The following is a 16,206-nucleotide window of genomic DNA, read 5'->3' as shown; positions in this document are numbered from 1 at the left end:
TATTCTAAGTCAATTCTTGCTCTATTCATCAAAGACCAGAGTCATCATGTTTTAATGGAAAGCATGGTTTTTGATCAGGTGTCAGACATGCCTGGGCCCAAAGCCCAGCACCTGAGGGATTCTGACCCTCACCTGAGATCCCTGTTGCTTGTTTCAGAAACACTAACATGAGGAAATAGATGTAAGGTAATTAACACTCTCTCGATTACTCAGCTTGTGCTGTGATAATAACTGCAAGTTTCAGGGGTTTACAACCCAAGCACACATTTCTCACTCCAAGTTTTGCAGGTTGGCTGGCCTGGGTTCCAGATGCCTTCTCACTTGGGAATGGAGGGGAAAGGAGTAGCTCCTCCATGGGATATGCTGTTCTCACGGTGGAAGACAGGAGCACAAGGGCGGTGGGGGAAACTTGGGCTTGGAACTAGCACACTGTCACTTCAGCCCACAATCCACAGTCCAAAATAATTCCCATGTGGAGGGAGAGAAAGATGAATATTTGCCTAACAATAATACAGTTGCCACACTAAACCAGGAACATGTCAGGTCCTCCAAAGTTGTTAGCCTCCACCCCTCCTCCCATGCCTACAGTAGGATTCAACGAATGCATGGCCGGAATGATAAGCCAGCCCTGTTGCCAGCCCAACTTTGAATGTCAAGCCAGCTGGCCAGTGTCCATTCTGGCCCCACAACCTTGACCTTCATCCTAGTCTTAGTGCCCTGAGCATCCCACCTGCCTCAGCTTCCTCATCCTTTCCAGACCCTCACCTCACTCTACTGTGTCGCATCCCACGTAATCCTGTGTCCTGACAGCTGGTGGTAGCCCCCACTTTCTACCTTCTCCATGATCCCAACAGGCCACGGTCCATGTAGTTTCCTGCCATTCCAGGCCATTGTGGGCTCTGATTGCTAGGCCCATTGTGAGTGTGTAGACAAGAATATGACATCAATCACCAACTTTGTCATTGAAAAAGACCGCTGAGCCTAAGGTAGCAAAATAGGTGAAAACATAGTCTGTGGTCATATGGTTATATCGCATGGCTATCTTTAAGAATAAGCCTATGCCTTTTAACAAATTCTGGTCCTCAAATTACTTCTCAGTGATATTATTGTGGGGGTTAGGAGAGAGTGTGGGGTGGGCACAAGAATTAGTTGGCAACCTGGCCTAATAAGAGGTGGAAAATGTATAATAAGTGAGGTTGTGAGGACTTTGAATATCACTTTTTCCAAGTCCCTTATTTTACAAATAAGAAAACTGAGAGGTACAGAGAAGAACTTTCTATAGTAAATTATGAGAAGAAACCAAGCCCCTTGAGTCCTGGGCCAAATCTCTTCCCACTGCATCAGAACAAAATGGAAAAAATCTTTAGGCCATCAAATGTCCTGAACCCCAGAATAGGCTATAAGAGGGAGGCTATGTTAACTTAGTCTTCGATTGAGAAGATGTTAAATGGGGCCAATGGCATGGACAAAGGCATCAGAAGCAGTAGGCGTTGTCCAGGGGTGGGGAGCCTTTGGGCTTCAGCCGGTTTGGCCTTAGGTATAAAATACAGTCCTGCCTGGGAGCATTCAGGATCTTGAAGGGACTGTTTCAAGACATCAAGACTTTGGCTGCTTTCTGAGGACTTTCCTTTCCTTGCTAATGCTTATGAGGACGATAAAAACAAAGGTCTGAGCCTAAATATTGATGGTGGTGCTTTCCTTGTTCATATAGCAAAAGTCTCGGGGAATGAGTGATCTTCACAGCCTTCTGAGGGAATGACATGTCATCATCAGGAATTTCTAAAGGCATTCCTTGTGACAACGGAGAGTAATTCAGTACATGCGATCAATTGCTACTCCTAGCTTTTCAGTCTAATTATCAAATCATTATGATTAGCAGGCAGTTCTCTGAAAAGAAAATTACCTGTATATTTTAGTAGAATGAGCTGTCCCCTGGAGGGAATTATTTCAGTCAGAGTCATGGTGTCTAGAAGCCCTTCCATAGGAATGAAAACAAAAAGAGAGAAGAAAATAAGGAGCAAAATGGATGAATGGGTGCTAAGGATACAAGATAGATTTCAACAATATTGTCAAGAGACATTTAGTGCATTGGAAGGGCAGATATGGCACACGTCAACCACCAAGACCAATGGATGCATGTGCCAGTGCATAGGTGAGAAGTTTCAGTACCCACAGGCAGATTGACTTGGAACGTTCTGCCCTTCAACTGGCATTGACTGCCAACATTTTAATATTGCTTATAAAGAGTTAATGTTCTGTAATGCCCAGTAGCCAAAAGTCTATTTGTAGAAATTCTGTGAATCTTTTTGCAAAGAATATTTGTTTTATGCAAACACGTTAGCTCTGCATAAATCTATATTTTATTTTTCTGGCATGGCGTTAGATGGGGATTAGTGGGGAGTGGCAAGAGGGGGGAGCTCCAGTCTCTCAGGCAGAGCACTTCCATGCATTAGTAATGCATGCAGAATCTAGCAACAGTTTACCGAACATTTACTTGACACTACATGCTGTGAAGAGCACAGAAGGAGTATGGTGCAGATGCCTTTGCCCACAACAGCTATTGTGAGCAATGGCTCATTGCGAGCGTTGCATCCGTTCCACAGAATTTAACTAAGCAGACTGTGAAGTTAAGTGGCTTCCTCAATCAGCATCTGACCTGGGACAGAAAGCCAGAGCCTTGGCTCTTTTGATGGTTTGAGTCTTAAAAACTATCCCCACTGCAGCTTATTGTGATTAACTTCTGTGGAGTCTCACCAGCAAGGAGGATGTTGGCTAGTCTGACACAAAGCAAAATGAAGCAAAGCTTCAAATTTCTTTTAGAAATTTCTTATGTGAACCAGAAATCTGGGCTCATAACGATGAGCATTGCCTTCCCATCCTGTGTGAGTCACTTCTGGGCCCGCAGGTGTCTGGCCTCTGCAGCCACAAGAGTCCTTCCTCAGACGCTCACATCGCCACACTGGTGTTTGTGAGGCCACAGTCAAAGTATGTGGAGGTTTACAAAGGAGACAGGGGACATCTGAGGCCCATAAGCCAGTGCAACCTTGAGGTTTTTAAACCGTGGTAAGACACATCACACAAAATTTTTTCGCTTTAATCATAGCAAACAGAGGCATATTTGCTTAGCATTTTTGAGCTGTGGTTATTTTTTTCTAGTTAATATGGGTCTTGCTCTTTGAGCCCATCTGAGAGTCCTGGGGCATTTTAAATCTCCAGGCAAGTTTCTAATAGCTATCTTATCACCCCAGGGACACTGCAGAGAGATAGAGAGTGGCTTTAGAGAGGTCCTTTGATTTCTTTTTCATTTTTATTTATTTAGTTAGTCCTTATTTATTTAGTTAGTTAGTTAGTCCTTTGTATTTCTTACCTGGCTGAGCATTCCACTGCATCACTATTGATGTCATGAGGGTGGCGGCCACCAACATTGCAGCCCACAGACTGGGCGGTTCCGAAAATCGCTTTAATGGTTCCAGAGAGTTCTCTGGATCAGTGCCACATCTGTTGGGCAACATTGACGATCTCATCAAAAGTGATATTTCTACTGTGCTTAATGTTTTTCTGCTTCTTTCTGTCTCTTGGCGGTTCCTTGAGGGCTTCGATAATCAGGGCAGAGACAGAAGGTGCCATTTCTATCTGGGCCTGTCTGTTCTGAATGGTCGGTTTCACTGTAATCCTCAAACCCTTTCAATCACCTGTTACCTTGGCGATGTCATCACCAACATTTTTTGGAGACAGAGCCTGGGGGCTGATTTTTGGGGCCAGGGCAGACGTGACACCGACTTCACCACCAGTGCACCTCAGGTATATGACTTTGACCTCTTTGGGGTCGAACTTAGGCAGCATGGTGGAGGTAGTTGGTGTTGGATGAACCTGGATTAGGGACAACCCAAGACAGTTGCAGCATGGCCTCCTCTGAGCCGAAAGTCAAAAGCTGTTTTTTTAAGCTTATTTATTAATTTTGAGACAGAGAGAGAGAGAGCATGAGCAGGGGAGGGACAGAGAGAGAGAGAGAATCCCAAGCAGGGCTCTTAACCTCCTGAGCCACCCAGGTACCCCATCTAAGAGAATTTAGAGGACCTGTCCCAGGAAGGGAGCTATCACCATAGATAACTATAGTATAATATGAACGAGAAGAAGCAGATAGGGACAAATTTTCTTTTTACATTTTTTAAAATGTTAATTTATTTTTTGAGAGAGAAAGACAGAGCATGAGTGGGAGAGGGGCAGAGAGAGGGAAACACAGAATCTGAAGCAGGATCCAGGCTCTGAGATGTCAGCACAGAGCCCCCACACGGGGCTCAAAATCACGAACTGTGAGATTATAACCTGAGCTGAAGCTGGTCGCTTAACAGACTGAGCCATCCAAGCACCCTACACAGGGAAGAATTTTTAGCAAGGTCTATTTGTTAAAATTCCTCTCTGTGTTCCATTGTTTCTGAATAGCCTAGCAAACACTTGTTTACCAAACATTTACCCTTTTTCATCTTCCTGTGCATTGTTTTCCTTCCCTTAAAAATCCCAGATCCCAAACCCCTTTTTCCTTAGTTCAGGATGACTTATACACCTCATTTTTGCCTATCTTTGGAATTTAATGTTTCTGTGGATTCCCCATATGTACGAAATTAAATGTTACTCTCTCATGTCAATTTTTTAATTCATTTTTTAAAATCTTTATTTATTTTTGAGAGAGAGACAGAATGCAAGCAGGGGAGGAACAGAGAAAAAGGGAGACACAGAATCTGAAGCAGACTCCAGGCTCTGAACTGTCAGCACAGAGCCCAATGCAGGGCCTGAACCCACAAACCATGAGATCATGACCTGAGTTGAAGTCGAATGCTTAGCCAACTAAGCCACCTGGGTGCCCCTGTCTTATCTCAATTTAATTCTTAGGCATACTAGAAGAAACTTGAAGGGCAGATAAAATTTTTCCTCCCCACATGTGCAACCATCACCACCATTCATCTCCAGAACTTCCCAAATTAAAACTCTGTACCCATTAAACACTAACACTAGAATATTCTGACACTAGCATTCTGCTCCCAATTCCAGTGTGTGGGTATTTTCCTCACATCAAACAATTCTGACATCAAATGATTCCCTTGACCCCTCCTCAGATTTTGTTAATTTCCTAGAAGAGTTCACAGAACTCAGGAAAACATTTACCTACTAGATTACCAGTTTATTATAAAAGAATATAACTCAGGAACAGCCAGATGAAAGAGATGCATATAGCAATGTATGTGGGAAGCATGTGAGCCTTTTGTGCCCTCTCCAGGCTCACCACTCTCCCCAAATTGCCACGTGTTCACCAACCCAGAGCTTCCCTGAACCCACTCCTTTTTGTATTTTCATGGAGGCTTCATTACATAAGCACAGGTGATTAAATCAATGGCCATTGGTGATCCATTTAACCTCCAGCCTCACACCCCTCTGGAAGTCAGGGGGATGGAACTAAATGTTCCAACCCTCCAATCACATGGTTGGTTCTCCTAACCACAGGCTCCATCCTTAGGTGCTTTCTGATAGCCACTTCATTAACATAACAAACGGCACCTTGATTGTTTTCATTGCTTAAGACACTCCAAGGGTTTAGGAGCTCTGTGGCATGAACAGAGAAGATTATGTATATATTTCTTATGTAAAATATAATATCAGAGTGATTTATAGAGAGAACCCTTCTTCCCTCAGCCCCTGGCAACCACCGTTCTGCTTTCTGCTCTATGAATTGTATTTGATTACTCTAGGTACTTCATTTAAATGGAATCATGTAATATTTGTCCTTTTGTGATTGGCTTATTTCATTTAGCATAATGTCTTCAAGTTTGATCCAGGTTGTTGCATGAGTCAGAATTTCCTCCCTTTTTAAGGCCATACTTCATTGTACGTATATACCACATTTTGTTTAGCCATTTATTCACCAATGGGCATGTGGGTTGCTTCTACCTTTTGACTATGATGAATGATGCTTCTATGACCATGGGTGTACAAAGCCTTGAATTTTTAAAGGAGATTTTTATTCACACTTTGCAAGCTTCAGAAAAATTTAGTTGTCTATCTCAAAGACAGATTTTTATTTTTTAAAATTCAGATCTCTTGAGTGGCTCAGTGGGTTAAGCATCTATCTCTTGATTTTGGTTCAGGTCACGATCTCACAGTTCATGGTTCATGAGTTTGAGCTCCCTCCTATTGGGCTCTGTGCTAACAGCATGGAGACTGCTTGGGATCTCTCTCTGCCCCTCTACTACTTTCTTTCTCTCTCTCAAAATAAATAAATAAATAAACAAAAAAATTCAGAATCTCTTGGTGGGATAAGGCTCAGCAGGGTGGAAAAGGAAGATCAGAGATCCAGGAGAATCAGAGACAACAATCTTCTGGAATCCAAATAAGGACTTTGTTTTCCTCTTTCCACAAGGAAAGGATAGCAATCACTTCGAATGTTAAACAATGAGTGCCAATTTGGAAGAGAACAGAAAAGATGTTTTGAGATGTGCTATTTAAGAATCCACTGCTAATCTTAGCAAGAACGATTTTATTCCGTTAATTATGGAGACAGATGCCAGATTGCAAAGGTTGAAAGAGGTATGATGAGCATATGGAAACAGTGAGAAGTAGTTAACTTCTCTTTTGAGAAGTTCAAGGTTCATAAGAAGAAGGAGAAAGCCAGACTATGGCCACATAGGAGACTGGTGATGAGAGGAAACTAATGTCAGTTTGAGGTTCTCAACATCATCTTGTTTAATCATCAAAGCAATTCTCTTAGGATGGCTTCTGTTTAATTCATTTTCAGATGAAGAATCTGAGCATCAAGACGTTTAAGCAACTTGTTAAGTTCAGCAAAATTAGAGCCCAAGACCGACTCCAGAATACTGTGTCACATGCCAGGAGGTTGTTTGTTTCAGGCTGTATAGTGGAAAGATGATTATAGATCATGGGGAGCAAGTCCTCTGTTGTGTCTATTTCATGGACACCCTTCGACTACCTCTTGTATTTACTCCTCTGGTCTGATATCCTGACTGCAATACTCCTTCAACCTCTGAGAACAGAAACACATCAGCTCTCCCACCTTTTTGCTGTGTCTCCCTCCCACGCCCACCCTTCCTTACCAGTATGCATTGAAGTCAACCTTCCTAACCACTTCCCTGCTGGCACCTTCTCTCCTGCGTCCCTGCTTTAGTCTTGCTTGCTTGACAACACCCATTCAGGTGAGTGACTGACATGTATACCTGATATGTACACATGACAGCCAGTCCCATGTGGACCTTTACAAATGAAGAGCAATCACACCACTTCTCTCCTCTATTCAATCTCCTACTCACTGAGGTAACTCTCACACACATCTCTTCCCCATCTTCACTTTTTGCTGAAGAACTTGCTTCTTATTCCACTGAGATTAAATTTAGCAACACAGATAACATTTGTGACCTTGTTATGAGGACTTTCTATAGAGCGCTGAAATTAAAGTTGAATTGTGATGGCTTTAAGAGAGAACAGAAGGAGAAGAACTGGAGACAATAGGTACAGACAAGTCTTTCCTAAAGGTTTATGACAAAGCCCAAGAAAAGGAACAAAGTTTGGACAGGGAAGAGGGGACAAGGCAATTTATCTCAGTGCTGATGATACAGTAGTACATAAAACCCCTGCTCCCAATCCTTAGAATCCTCTTCACTCTTGGGCTTCTCAAGCCCTCCCAAAGGAGACCCAAGAATGAGGACGTAAGAATTGGAGGGAAGATCTCCAGAAATCAGAGATTTCCTTCCTAGCTGAAAATGACACTCCGGTTCCATTCATTCCTTCACTAAAGGAAAGCTCCAACAGACTGATTCTGGATTATCCAGGAGGCATCATTCAGTTGTTAGATAAACCACAGTCTGAAACAATCTCTGTTCCCCTTCAGCTATGTTTCCTTAGCTTGTCTCTCTGGGCTGAATCGAACCCAAAGCCAGGTATGGCTTGAATTTGTTTGGTTTTGTTGGGTGAGTAATTAAAATGAAGTTCAGCCATTAGCAATGAATATGCTTTGCCATTCTACTCCCAAGGATGAATCAGGACTCAGAATTGACCATGACATTGAAAGCATTTCCAAACTTATTCTGCTGTTCCCCAGCTCTTTGGGGAGAGGTATCAGGGTGAGGAAAGGCATAATTTGTGTAGTAGATCCTTTGCAATCATTACTCCAGGCATCGTGGAGAAGCCATGGGTAAAGGTAGCAGGAAATTGGGAGAGAAGCTGGGAAAATGGGCAGAGGCTCTGGTGTCAGGTTAAGGTGATGGGATTTTATTTTAAGGTAAGACAAGAGCATTAAACCATTTTAAGGAGGGAAGTGCCACTATCAGGACTTAGTTTAGAAGTACTCTTAAGATATGCCTTGGAAATGTTAAAGGACAAAGTGAGATGATCAGATTTGCCTTCTAGAAAGAATTACTTGTCTAAAAGGAGCTAAAGGAACCCTAGAGTATCTAAGGAGGGCACCAAAGTAAGGTGTTAAGAAGAGCAACAAGATGAGATATGCATTTTGAAGGAATTACTCCTCTAAAGAAGTTTAAAAAGGTATAAATGGACAGGTAAGTGGGGAGCCAGAGGAAACTTAGAGTCAAAGTAAGAGCCTCCACCATGTTCCCCATCCGCTTCATTTGCCAGTGCTGCAAGCAGCCGCTAAAGCTGAATCAGTCCATGGAGACCTCAGGTCTTGAGACCACCCAAGAACCTACAGCTTCCACACTCTCAGCTCAGTGGGAGCCAGGAGAAACCCTGGAAAGAGGCCCTGCCTCCAAGGCAGAGACAGATACTGAGAAGCTGCAGGATAGTACCTCCTGCTCCACCCTCCCTGGAGATGATGGCAAGATGTCCAGGGACAGTTCTAGCAACTTCATCTTACTTGGAGAGTTTGCCCCTACAAGTATGCTCAGTAACGCCCAGAAGACTGCTGGGGACATTTTTGACATCCTGACTGGTGAAAGAGATGTGGACCACGCCCTGTGTGAGGACTGTACTGACAAACTTTTAGAGGAGCTGGACACCCAACTCATTCTCACAGAAACAGAGAACCAGAACTACAAACATTGGAGGAAGAGAATACATGACGGGGAGCTGGAGACACTGCAGGAGGAGCTGGAGGGCCTGGAGCTGGAGGAAGCAAGGCTGGCTCAAGAGCTGGAGGAGGTGGAGAAGAACCAAAAAAGAGTAGCAGAGGATCTTGAGGCAGCCCGAGCAGAGACTCAAGTGCTGGACCAGCAGGATGAGCAGCACTGGAGGGACTACAGTAACTTACAATGGCAGCAACTGGAACTGCAGGATGAGCTGACCAGCAGGAGGAACCAGCTGGTACGTGCCCAGATCCAGTGGGACTGGCTGAAGAAGACCAATGTCTTCAGTGCCACCTTTGAGATCAGGGATGATGGCCCTGTGGGCATCATCAATAGCTTCAGATTGGGCTGCCTCCCCACTGTCCCCGTGAGCTGGAATGAGATCAACATGGCCTGGGGACAGACAGCCTTGCTACTTCATGCCCTGTCCAACAAGATTGGGCTGGAGTTTCAGAGGTATCAACTCTTCCCCTGTGGAAACCGGTCCTATCTGAAGTCTTTAACAGATGACGCCATTGAGCTGCCATTGTTCTGCATCACGGGGCAGATTACTTGCTTGGATGTCAAATTTGACCTCGCAATGATGGCTTTTTTGGACTGTATGCAGCAGTTCAAGGAAGAGGCTGAGAAAGGCAAGTGGGGTCTCTGCCTGCCCTGCAAGATTCATGTGGAAAATGGCCTGATGGAAGACTCTGGAAGCACTGGTGAGTTCTATTCCATCAGAACCTGCCTGAACACGGAGGAGCAGTGGACAAAGGCACTCAAGCTCGTGCTTATAAATTTTAAGTGTAGTCTTGCTTGGCTGTCTTTAAAATATTGTCAAAAATAACTTTCTATGAGGGAGAGGGAGATTTTTTTTGCTTTAAACTATTTGTGACCATATCACAATTGTAAAATTGGAAGAGATAACATGCTTATAACTTTAAAAAGTTAATGGCAACAGGGGCACCTGGGTGGCTCAGTTGGTTGGGTGGCCACCTACAGCTCAGGTCATGATCTTGCGGTCTGTGGGCTCTGGCTGGCCACTCGGAGCCTGGATCCTGCTTCCAATTCTGTGTGTATGTCTTCTCTCTCTGTCCCTCCCCAGCTTTCACTCTGTCTCTCAATAAATTAACATTTAAAAAAAGGGATCAAGAGATGCAGAGGGAAAGCACTGGGGTGGGGCTGGAGGAAGGTGGGGGGTGGGGAGAAGGAGAAAGCTGGAATCTTCATAAAGTGTCTGGGTCACTAATGTATGTAGCAGGACTTTATGGGGAGGGTGAATATTCGAAGATTAAGTTTTTGCTGCGATATATAGTGTAAACCCCTCCTTCATCCCTGAGAAACTTTCAATAAACTTCTATACATTCTTCAATGATTTAAAGTGAGAAGTGTGTCCTATTGGGCTGTGCCATTATGTTGAGACCAACCTGGTGGGGTTGTGTGGTCAAAGAGGATGGTAACATCTTGGCTGATAAGTCAATCCAATCATCAGTTAAGAGTCATCAGATGAAGTCTTACAGAGACCTAAAGATTTAAAAGGAGTCAGAGAACTTTTTTAAAAATGCAAGTTGCAGGGCACCTGGGTGGCTCAGTCGGTTAAGCATCCGTCTCTTGGTTTCGGCTCAGGTCATGATCTCAAGGTTTGTGAGTTCGAGCCCTGAATCAGGATCTGTGCTGACAGCTCAGAGCCTGCCTTGGATTCTCCGTCTCTTTCTCTCTGTCCCTCCCTGTGTGTGTCTCTCTCTCAAACATTTAAAAAAGATGCATCATTCAACTGTTGTTCCATTGCTCTCAAGACAAAATTCAACCCTGGGTCTCCCTGTGTGTCTCCAGGCTCACCTCACACTTCTTCCAGCACCCTCTTATTCCAATACATGCTAAGTCCAAACTTCCTCTGCCTTTTGCCTAAGCTGTTGCTTATCTGCAAGATCTTTTAACCAAACAACTCCCTGAGAGCCATATTAGCTTTGTAGTCCATAGATAGTGCCTGTAATAGCTACGGCTGCATACATACTATCTATAAATAGAAGTCATTGTGGAAAATGAGAAAAGGAAGATGCTTAAATATTTTTTAAGTTTATTTTTGAGAGAGCACGTGGGAGTGGGGAAGGGGCAGTGAGAGAGAGAGAATCTGAGGCTGACTCTGTGCTGATAGCAGAGAGCCCAATGTGGGCTCAAACTCAGGAACCGTGAGATCATAACCTGAGCCAAAATCCAACATTTAACTGAGTCATCCAGGTGCCCTGGAAGGTGAATAACTTGTCATACACTAAGAGACTAGGAGATTGGTTACATAAATTAAGGTCTAAGCCTATGATGGAATATCATGTAGGTATTAGGATGTTAAGAGTATTTAATTAACATAACATTTGATGACAATACTTGTATAAATATATTCACTAAAAAGATAAAGGTATAAAACAATATGAAAACTCAGAAAAGTAGGAAAAAAATTTTTAAAAATGTATTCCTTGAATATAAAGGTACTGCCATAAGTTTTGGGTTTTAAAAAACTCTCCATTTGAGATTAGGAAAGAGACAGGATACTGGTTACTGGCTATCAGCATTTCTATTTAACATGTGTTGATGCTAGCCAGTACAATATATAAAAAAATTAAAGGGATAGAGACTAAAAGGGAAAAAATAAAATTGTTGGGGTGCCTGGGTGGTTTAATCGGTTAAACGTCTGATTTCACCTCAGGTCATGATCTTGTGGTTTCCTGAGTTCGAGCCCCATGTCAGGCTCTGTGCTGACAGCTCGGAGCCTGGATCCCACTTCGGATTCTGTGTCTCCCTCTCTCTCTGTTCCTCCCCCACTCACACTCTGTCTCGCTGTCTCTCTCTCAAAAATAAAAAATAAATTTTAATAAAATTATTTTCATATGAAATAACTATGACAATATCTAAATAAAACAACAGATAAATCATTAGAATTAATAAGTGAATTAAGAATCCAGTGACTACAAAGTCAATACAAAAATAAAATGTATTTTTATATAAAGGCAACAATTAGAAAAAGAATTTTGAAATAGTTCAAACTGTCAAATACCTAAGAATAACCTGACAAGGTCCTTAGCATAGGAAACATGTTATCAATTGCCTGTAGAGCAAGAGTTGGAAATTTTTTTTCTTTAAAAGGCCAAATAGTAAATATTTTAGGATTTTTGGTCCATGTGCTCCCTGTTGCAACTACTCAGTTGTAGCAACTACTCAATTGTGCTGTTAAAGAGTAAAACCAGCCACAGAAAATACACAAATGAATGGGCATAGCTGTGTTCTAGCGAAACTATATTCATCAAAACAGAAGGCTGGGTTTGGCCCTTGGGCCATGGTTTGCTGCCCCTTCACCTAGATGAAAGCTTTCATGGAGTCATGGGTTATGTACATCTCATTTACACTGTGTCCCTAACTGCACAATACCCACCACTAGTCAACGCTCAATGCATAATTGAATGAATAAATCACCGAATTATACTGAGTGATGGGATTATGGGAAATTTTATTTTCTTCTTCATGGCTTATAAATATTCTGTGGTCTATATGTATTTGTCTTAGGATAAAAGAAATTAAGGGATGTGACTAGACATCAAGTTAACCTGCTGTTACATCATTCTGTCCCATTTTGTGATGATCCATCTCCTTCCCTTCTCCCATCCCTCACTTCCCACCGAATTTCTCATACAGGCAAATATTTTCCAGTGAAATAATTTGAATGGCATAAACTAGTAGACGAAGAGATTTTAGGCACCTGCAATAAAAGGTAAATCAGTTTTTAGGTTTTCCTTTTACGGGTGTGTGGTAAGAACACAATATGAGTTTTCCCCTCTTATTGGATTTTAAGTGTGCATTATAACGTTGTTAACTATAGACACAATGTTGTCGTGCTAATCACTAGAATGTAATCACCTTGCACAATTGAAACTATACCCATCGAATAGCAACTCCCCATCTCCCTGCTAGTCCCTGGCAACCACCATTCTATTCTGTTTGTATGTGTCTGACTTAGATACCTCATAAAGGTAGAGTCATAACTATGCAATTATAAGGCAGTATTTGTCCTTCTGTGACTGACTTAGATAATTCACATTTATTATTTATTTATTTATTTTATTTGTTTATTTTGAGAGACAGTGTGAGTGGGGAAGGCGCAGAAAGAGGGAGAAAGAGAATCCCAAGCAGGCTCCAGCACAGAGTCTGATGTGGGTCTTGAACTCACAAAACTGTGAGATCATGACCTGAGCCAAAACCAAGAGTCAGACTCTTAGCCTACTGAGCCACCCAGGTGCTCCTATTTTTTTTTTTTTTTTTAGTTTATTTATTTATTTTGAGAGAGAGCGCATGCAAGCACAGGAGGGACAAAGGGAGAGGGAGAGAGGGAGAATCCCAAGCAGGCTCCTTACTGTCAGCACAGAACCTGATGGGCTGGAATTCAGGAACCATGGGATCATGACCTGAACCGAAATCAAGAGTCAATACTCAACTGATTGAGCCACCCAGGTGTTCTGATAAATCACTTTTAGGAGAGACATTCTGGGGTAATTGGGTGGCTTAGTTGGTTAAGCATGTGGCTCTTGATTTCTGCTCAGGTCATGATCTCATGGTTCATGGGATCGAGCCCCACATCAGGCTCCATGCTGACAGTGCAGAGCCTGCTTGGGATTCTCTCTCTCCCTTTCTCTCTGCTCCTCCCCTGCTTATGTCTCTCTCTCCAAATAAATGAATAAAACTTAAAGAAAGAAAAGAGACATTCTGGTCTCCTCAAAGTGATATCTGGAATAGCTGCACAGCATCACCTATGAACATGTAAGAAATGCAAACTTTAAGGCCCATCCCAGATTTACTTAATCACAATCTTTATTTTAGTAGAGACAGATGAAGATAGAAAGGCACAGTCATGGAACAGCCAGGAGCTCAGTGTGTACAGGGGGTTGGGGGCAGGGGTTGCTGTTGAGAGAAGATAGAAAGATAGGAAAGAGCACTGTCTTGGAGAGCCATCGACGTGATGCCAAGGAGTTTAAATTTCTAGTCAGTGGAGAGCCACCCATCCCCACCCACCTTGGCCATGGTACACAAGCCCCCAGAAGTCACAGATTCACTTTTGGAAGCAGTGTAGATTATAGAGGATTGAACACTGGTCAAGTTTGCAAGTGGGGAGTGGGGTATCCTCAAAAACATCAGCCCTGCCCATGACATGGCAGATGACTGTTAGAAGATTAAGCAAATGACCAGAAGTGAGAAAGAGAAAAGGGGAAGAGGTTTCCAAACAGGCAAGAGAAGAAAGAAAGTGCCTAATGGCACTTAAGAGGTTTTTGCTGGTTTTGATGCGAGGATTCTCAGAGCAGTAAGGCTGAGATCCAGCTGGCAATAGATGGGAGAGTGAAAGGAAAAGAATTAGAGACAATGAATACAGACAATTCTTTGAGACCTTTGACAAGGACATAGATGAAGCAGAAGCTTTGAAATGAGGACAAATCTGAGAATTTTTATAGTATAAGAGGACAGTTGTAGGGAAAGAATACAAATACAGCATGTGTATGACATAAATTGATAATGTGAGACAAGAAAGTAGAAGTCAAACCATGAAGGAGGTTGGGAGGACTGATCTTGGACAGGAGGAAATATGTCCCTCAGATGAGGTGGGAGGGAGTGAAGATACAGATCATTTGTGGTAGGAGTGTGGGTTAACAGGAAGCAGCTCAGGCGGCTTTGAGGACGTTGGTGGAGGGATGGTGCACATGGTGGGTGAACAGGGATTGTGAAGGAAACTGTAAACCAAGGTCCAAAGCCTGCAGTAAATGAGGGGGAGTGCGGGCCATGGATGACAGGTGGAAGAAGCTAGGAAGTTTATTATGGAGCAGGGACCATAAAGAGGACTGCACTGAGATTCAAGACCAGAAGGAAGAATCCGAATAAAGACAGTGGAGGGAAGTGAGTGGTTATGGTATGTGAGAGAAGAGCTCTCAGAAATGCTGGTGTTGGACCTGTGGCCAAGGATGACAGACAGGAGGCCTGCCTGGCCTGCCTGCCCTCATGTTTATGACCAGTAGAGACTGAGATTTCCACTGATGTTGGGACTGGCAGTTGCATTCACACCTTCTTTGCTCCATTGCTCCAATAGGAAGGTGCTAAGAAGGTGGTCTGGGACCTTTGATTTGAGCTCACTAGAGAGTGAGGAGGGTCATTTGGGTCCTGGACATTTAGCACCCACAGCTGATCCCTAGAGCTCTGGGGGTTTGCAGAGAAGAGTCAAAGAGGTCTGATGCCCTAGAGAGAAAAAATAACCCTTAACTACAGTTTCCTTCAAGCACTTGAGAGGAGGTTGGTTGAATCCCAGATGGTTGCCTCCTGATGGAATCTCAGTGGCTCCCAGTGACCACTAAGTAGTTCTATCCACAGATAGAACTCTCTTATGTAGGAGAAAATGGTCTAGCTTCTAGACAATGTCTTGGAGCAGAGCTTGCTACAGGGAGCTGGACAGGGGTTGAAGTCCATTGACATGGCTAAAGAGCCATGGATAGTCTACAGATATGAACAGCAAAGTGGAAACAAGTCTTGAGGAGAGTTCTTCTCAGTCTGGGTCATCTCAGGAGAGACATTTAAACTCAGAACTGCACACCCAAATGTCCTTAGCTAGCGCCAAGATGGTAACAATGTCTGACTTGGCACGTGTCCTACCTAAAGGGGTCACAGGTTTTGCAGCTCCAACCAGTTTCAACCTGCAATCCAGGTCCCTGTATCAAATCTTCCAACTTTTCTGGAGAACCTAGATATCTGGATTTAAATAAGAAATCCCGGGGGTACCTGGGTGGCTCAGTCGGTAGAGCATCTGACTTTGGCTCAGGTCATGATCTCACAGCTTGTGAGTTTGAGCCCCATGTCGGGCTCTGTGCTGACAGCTCAGAGCCTGGAGCCTGCTTCAGATTCTGTGTTTCCCTCTCTCTCTGCCCCTCCCCCGCTCACACTTTGTCTCTCTCTCTTTCTCAAGAAAAATAAAACACTAAATTTTTTTTTATATAAATAAGAAATCCCTTGGTTTCTAAATCACAACACCTAATGAAAATATTGGAAAACATTTTGAATCAAATAAAACAGTTATGGGACCACATGTGACACTGTGGCCATTAATTTGTAACCTATGGCT

At 43.2% G+C, this 16,206-nt stretch overlaps 1 protein-coding gene and 1 pseudogene across 1 annotated transcript; one reads left to right on the top strand and one right to left on the bottom strand.

The window, feature by feature from the left end:
* Window positions 1-1,474: 1,474 nt before the first annotated feature.
* On the bottom strand, window positions 1,475-3,918 carry LOC101094816 (annotated as a pseudogene).
* Window positions 3,919-8,151: 4,233 nt separating this feature from the next.
* BECN2 (beclin 2) lies at window positions 8,152-10,031 on the top strand. The gene has a single exon (XM_003999135.3). It carries the CDS (start codon window positions 8,611-8,613, stop codon window positions 9,910-9,912), a length of 1,302 nt encoding a protein of 433 aa, XP_003999184.2. The 5' UTR covers window positions 8,152-8,610; the 3' UTR covers window positions 9,913-10,031.
* The last annotated feature ends 6,175 nt before the right edge of the window (window positions 10,032-16,206 follow it).

The sequence above is a fragment of the Felis catus genome, chromosome F1 (assembly GCF_018350175.1).
Source record: "Felis catus isolate Fca126 chromosome F1, F.catus_Fca126_mat1.0, whole genome shotgun sequence".
NCBI classification, from domain to species: domain Eukaryota; kingdom Metazoa; phylum Chordata; class Mammalia; order Carnivora; family Felidae; genus Felis; species Felis catus.
Note: the sequence above shows the minus strand (reverse complement) of the source record. Positions and strands in the feature narration are given on the sequence as shown.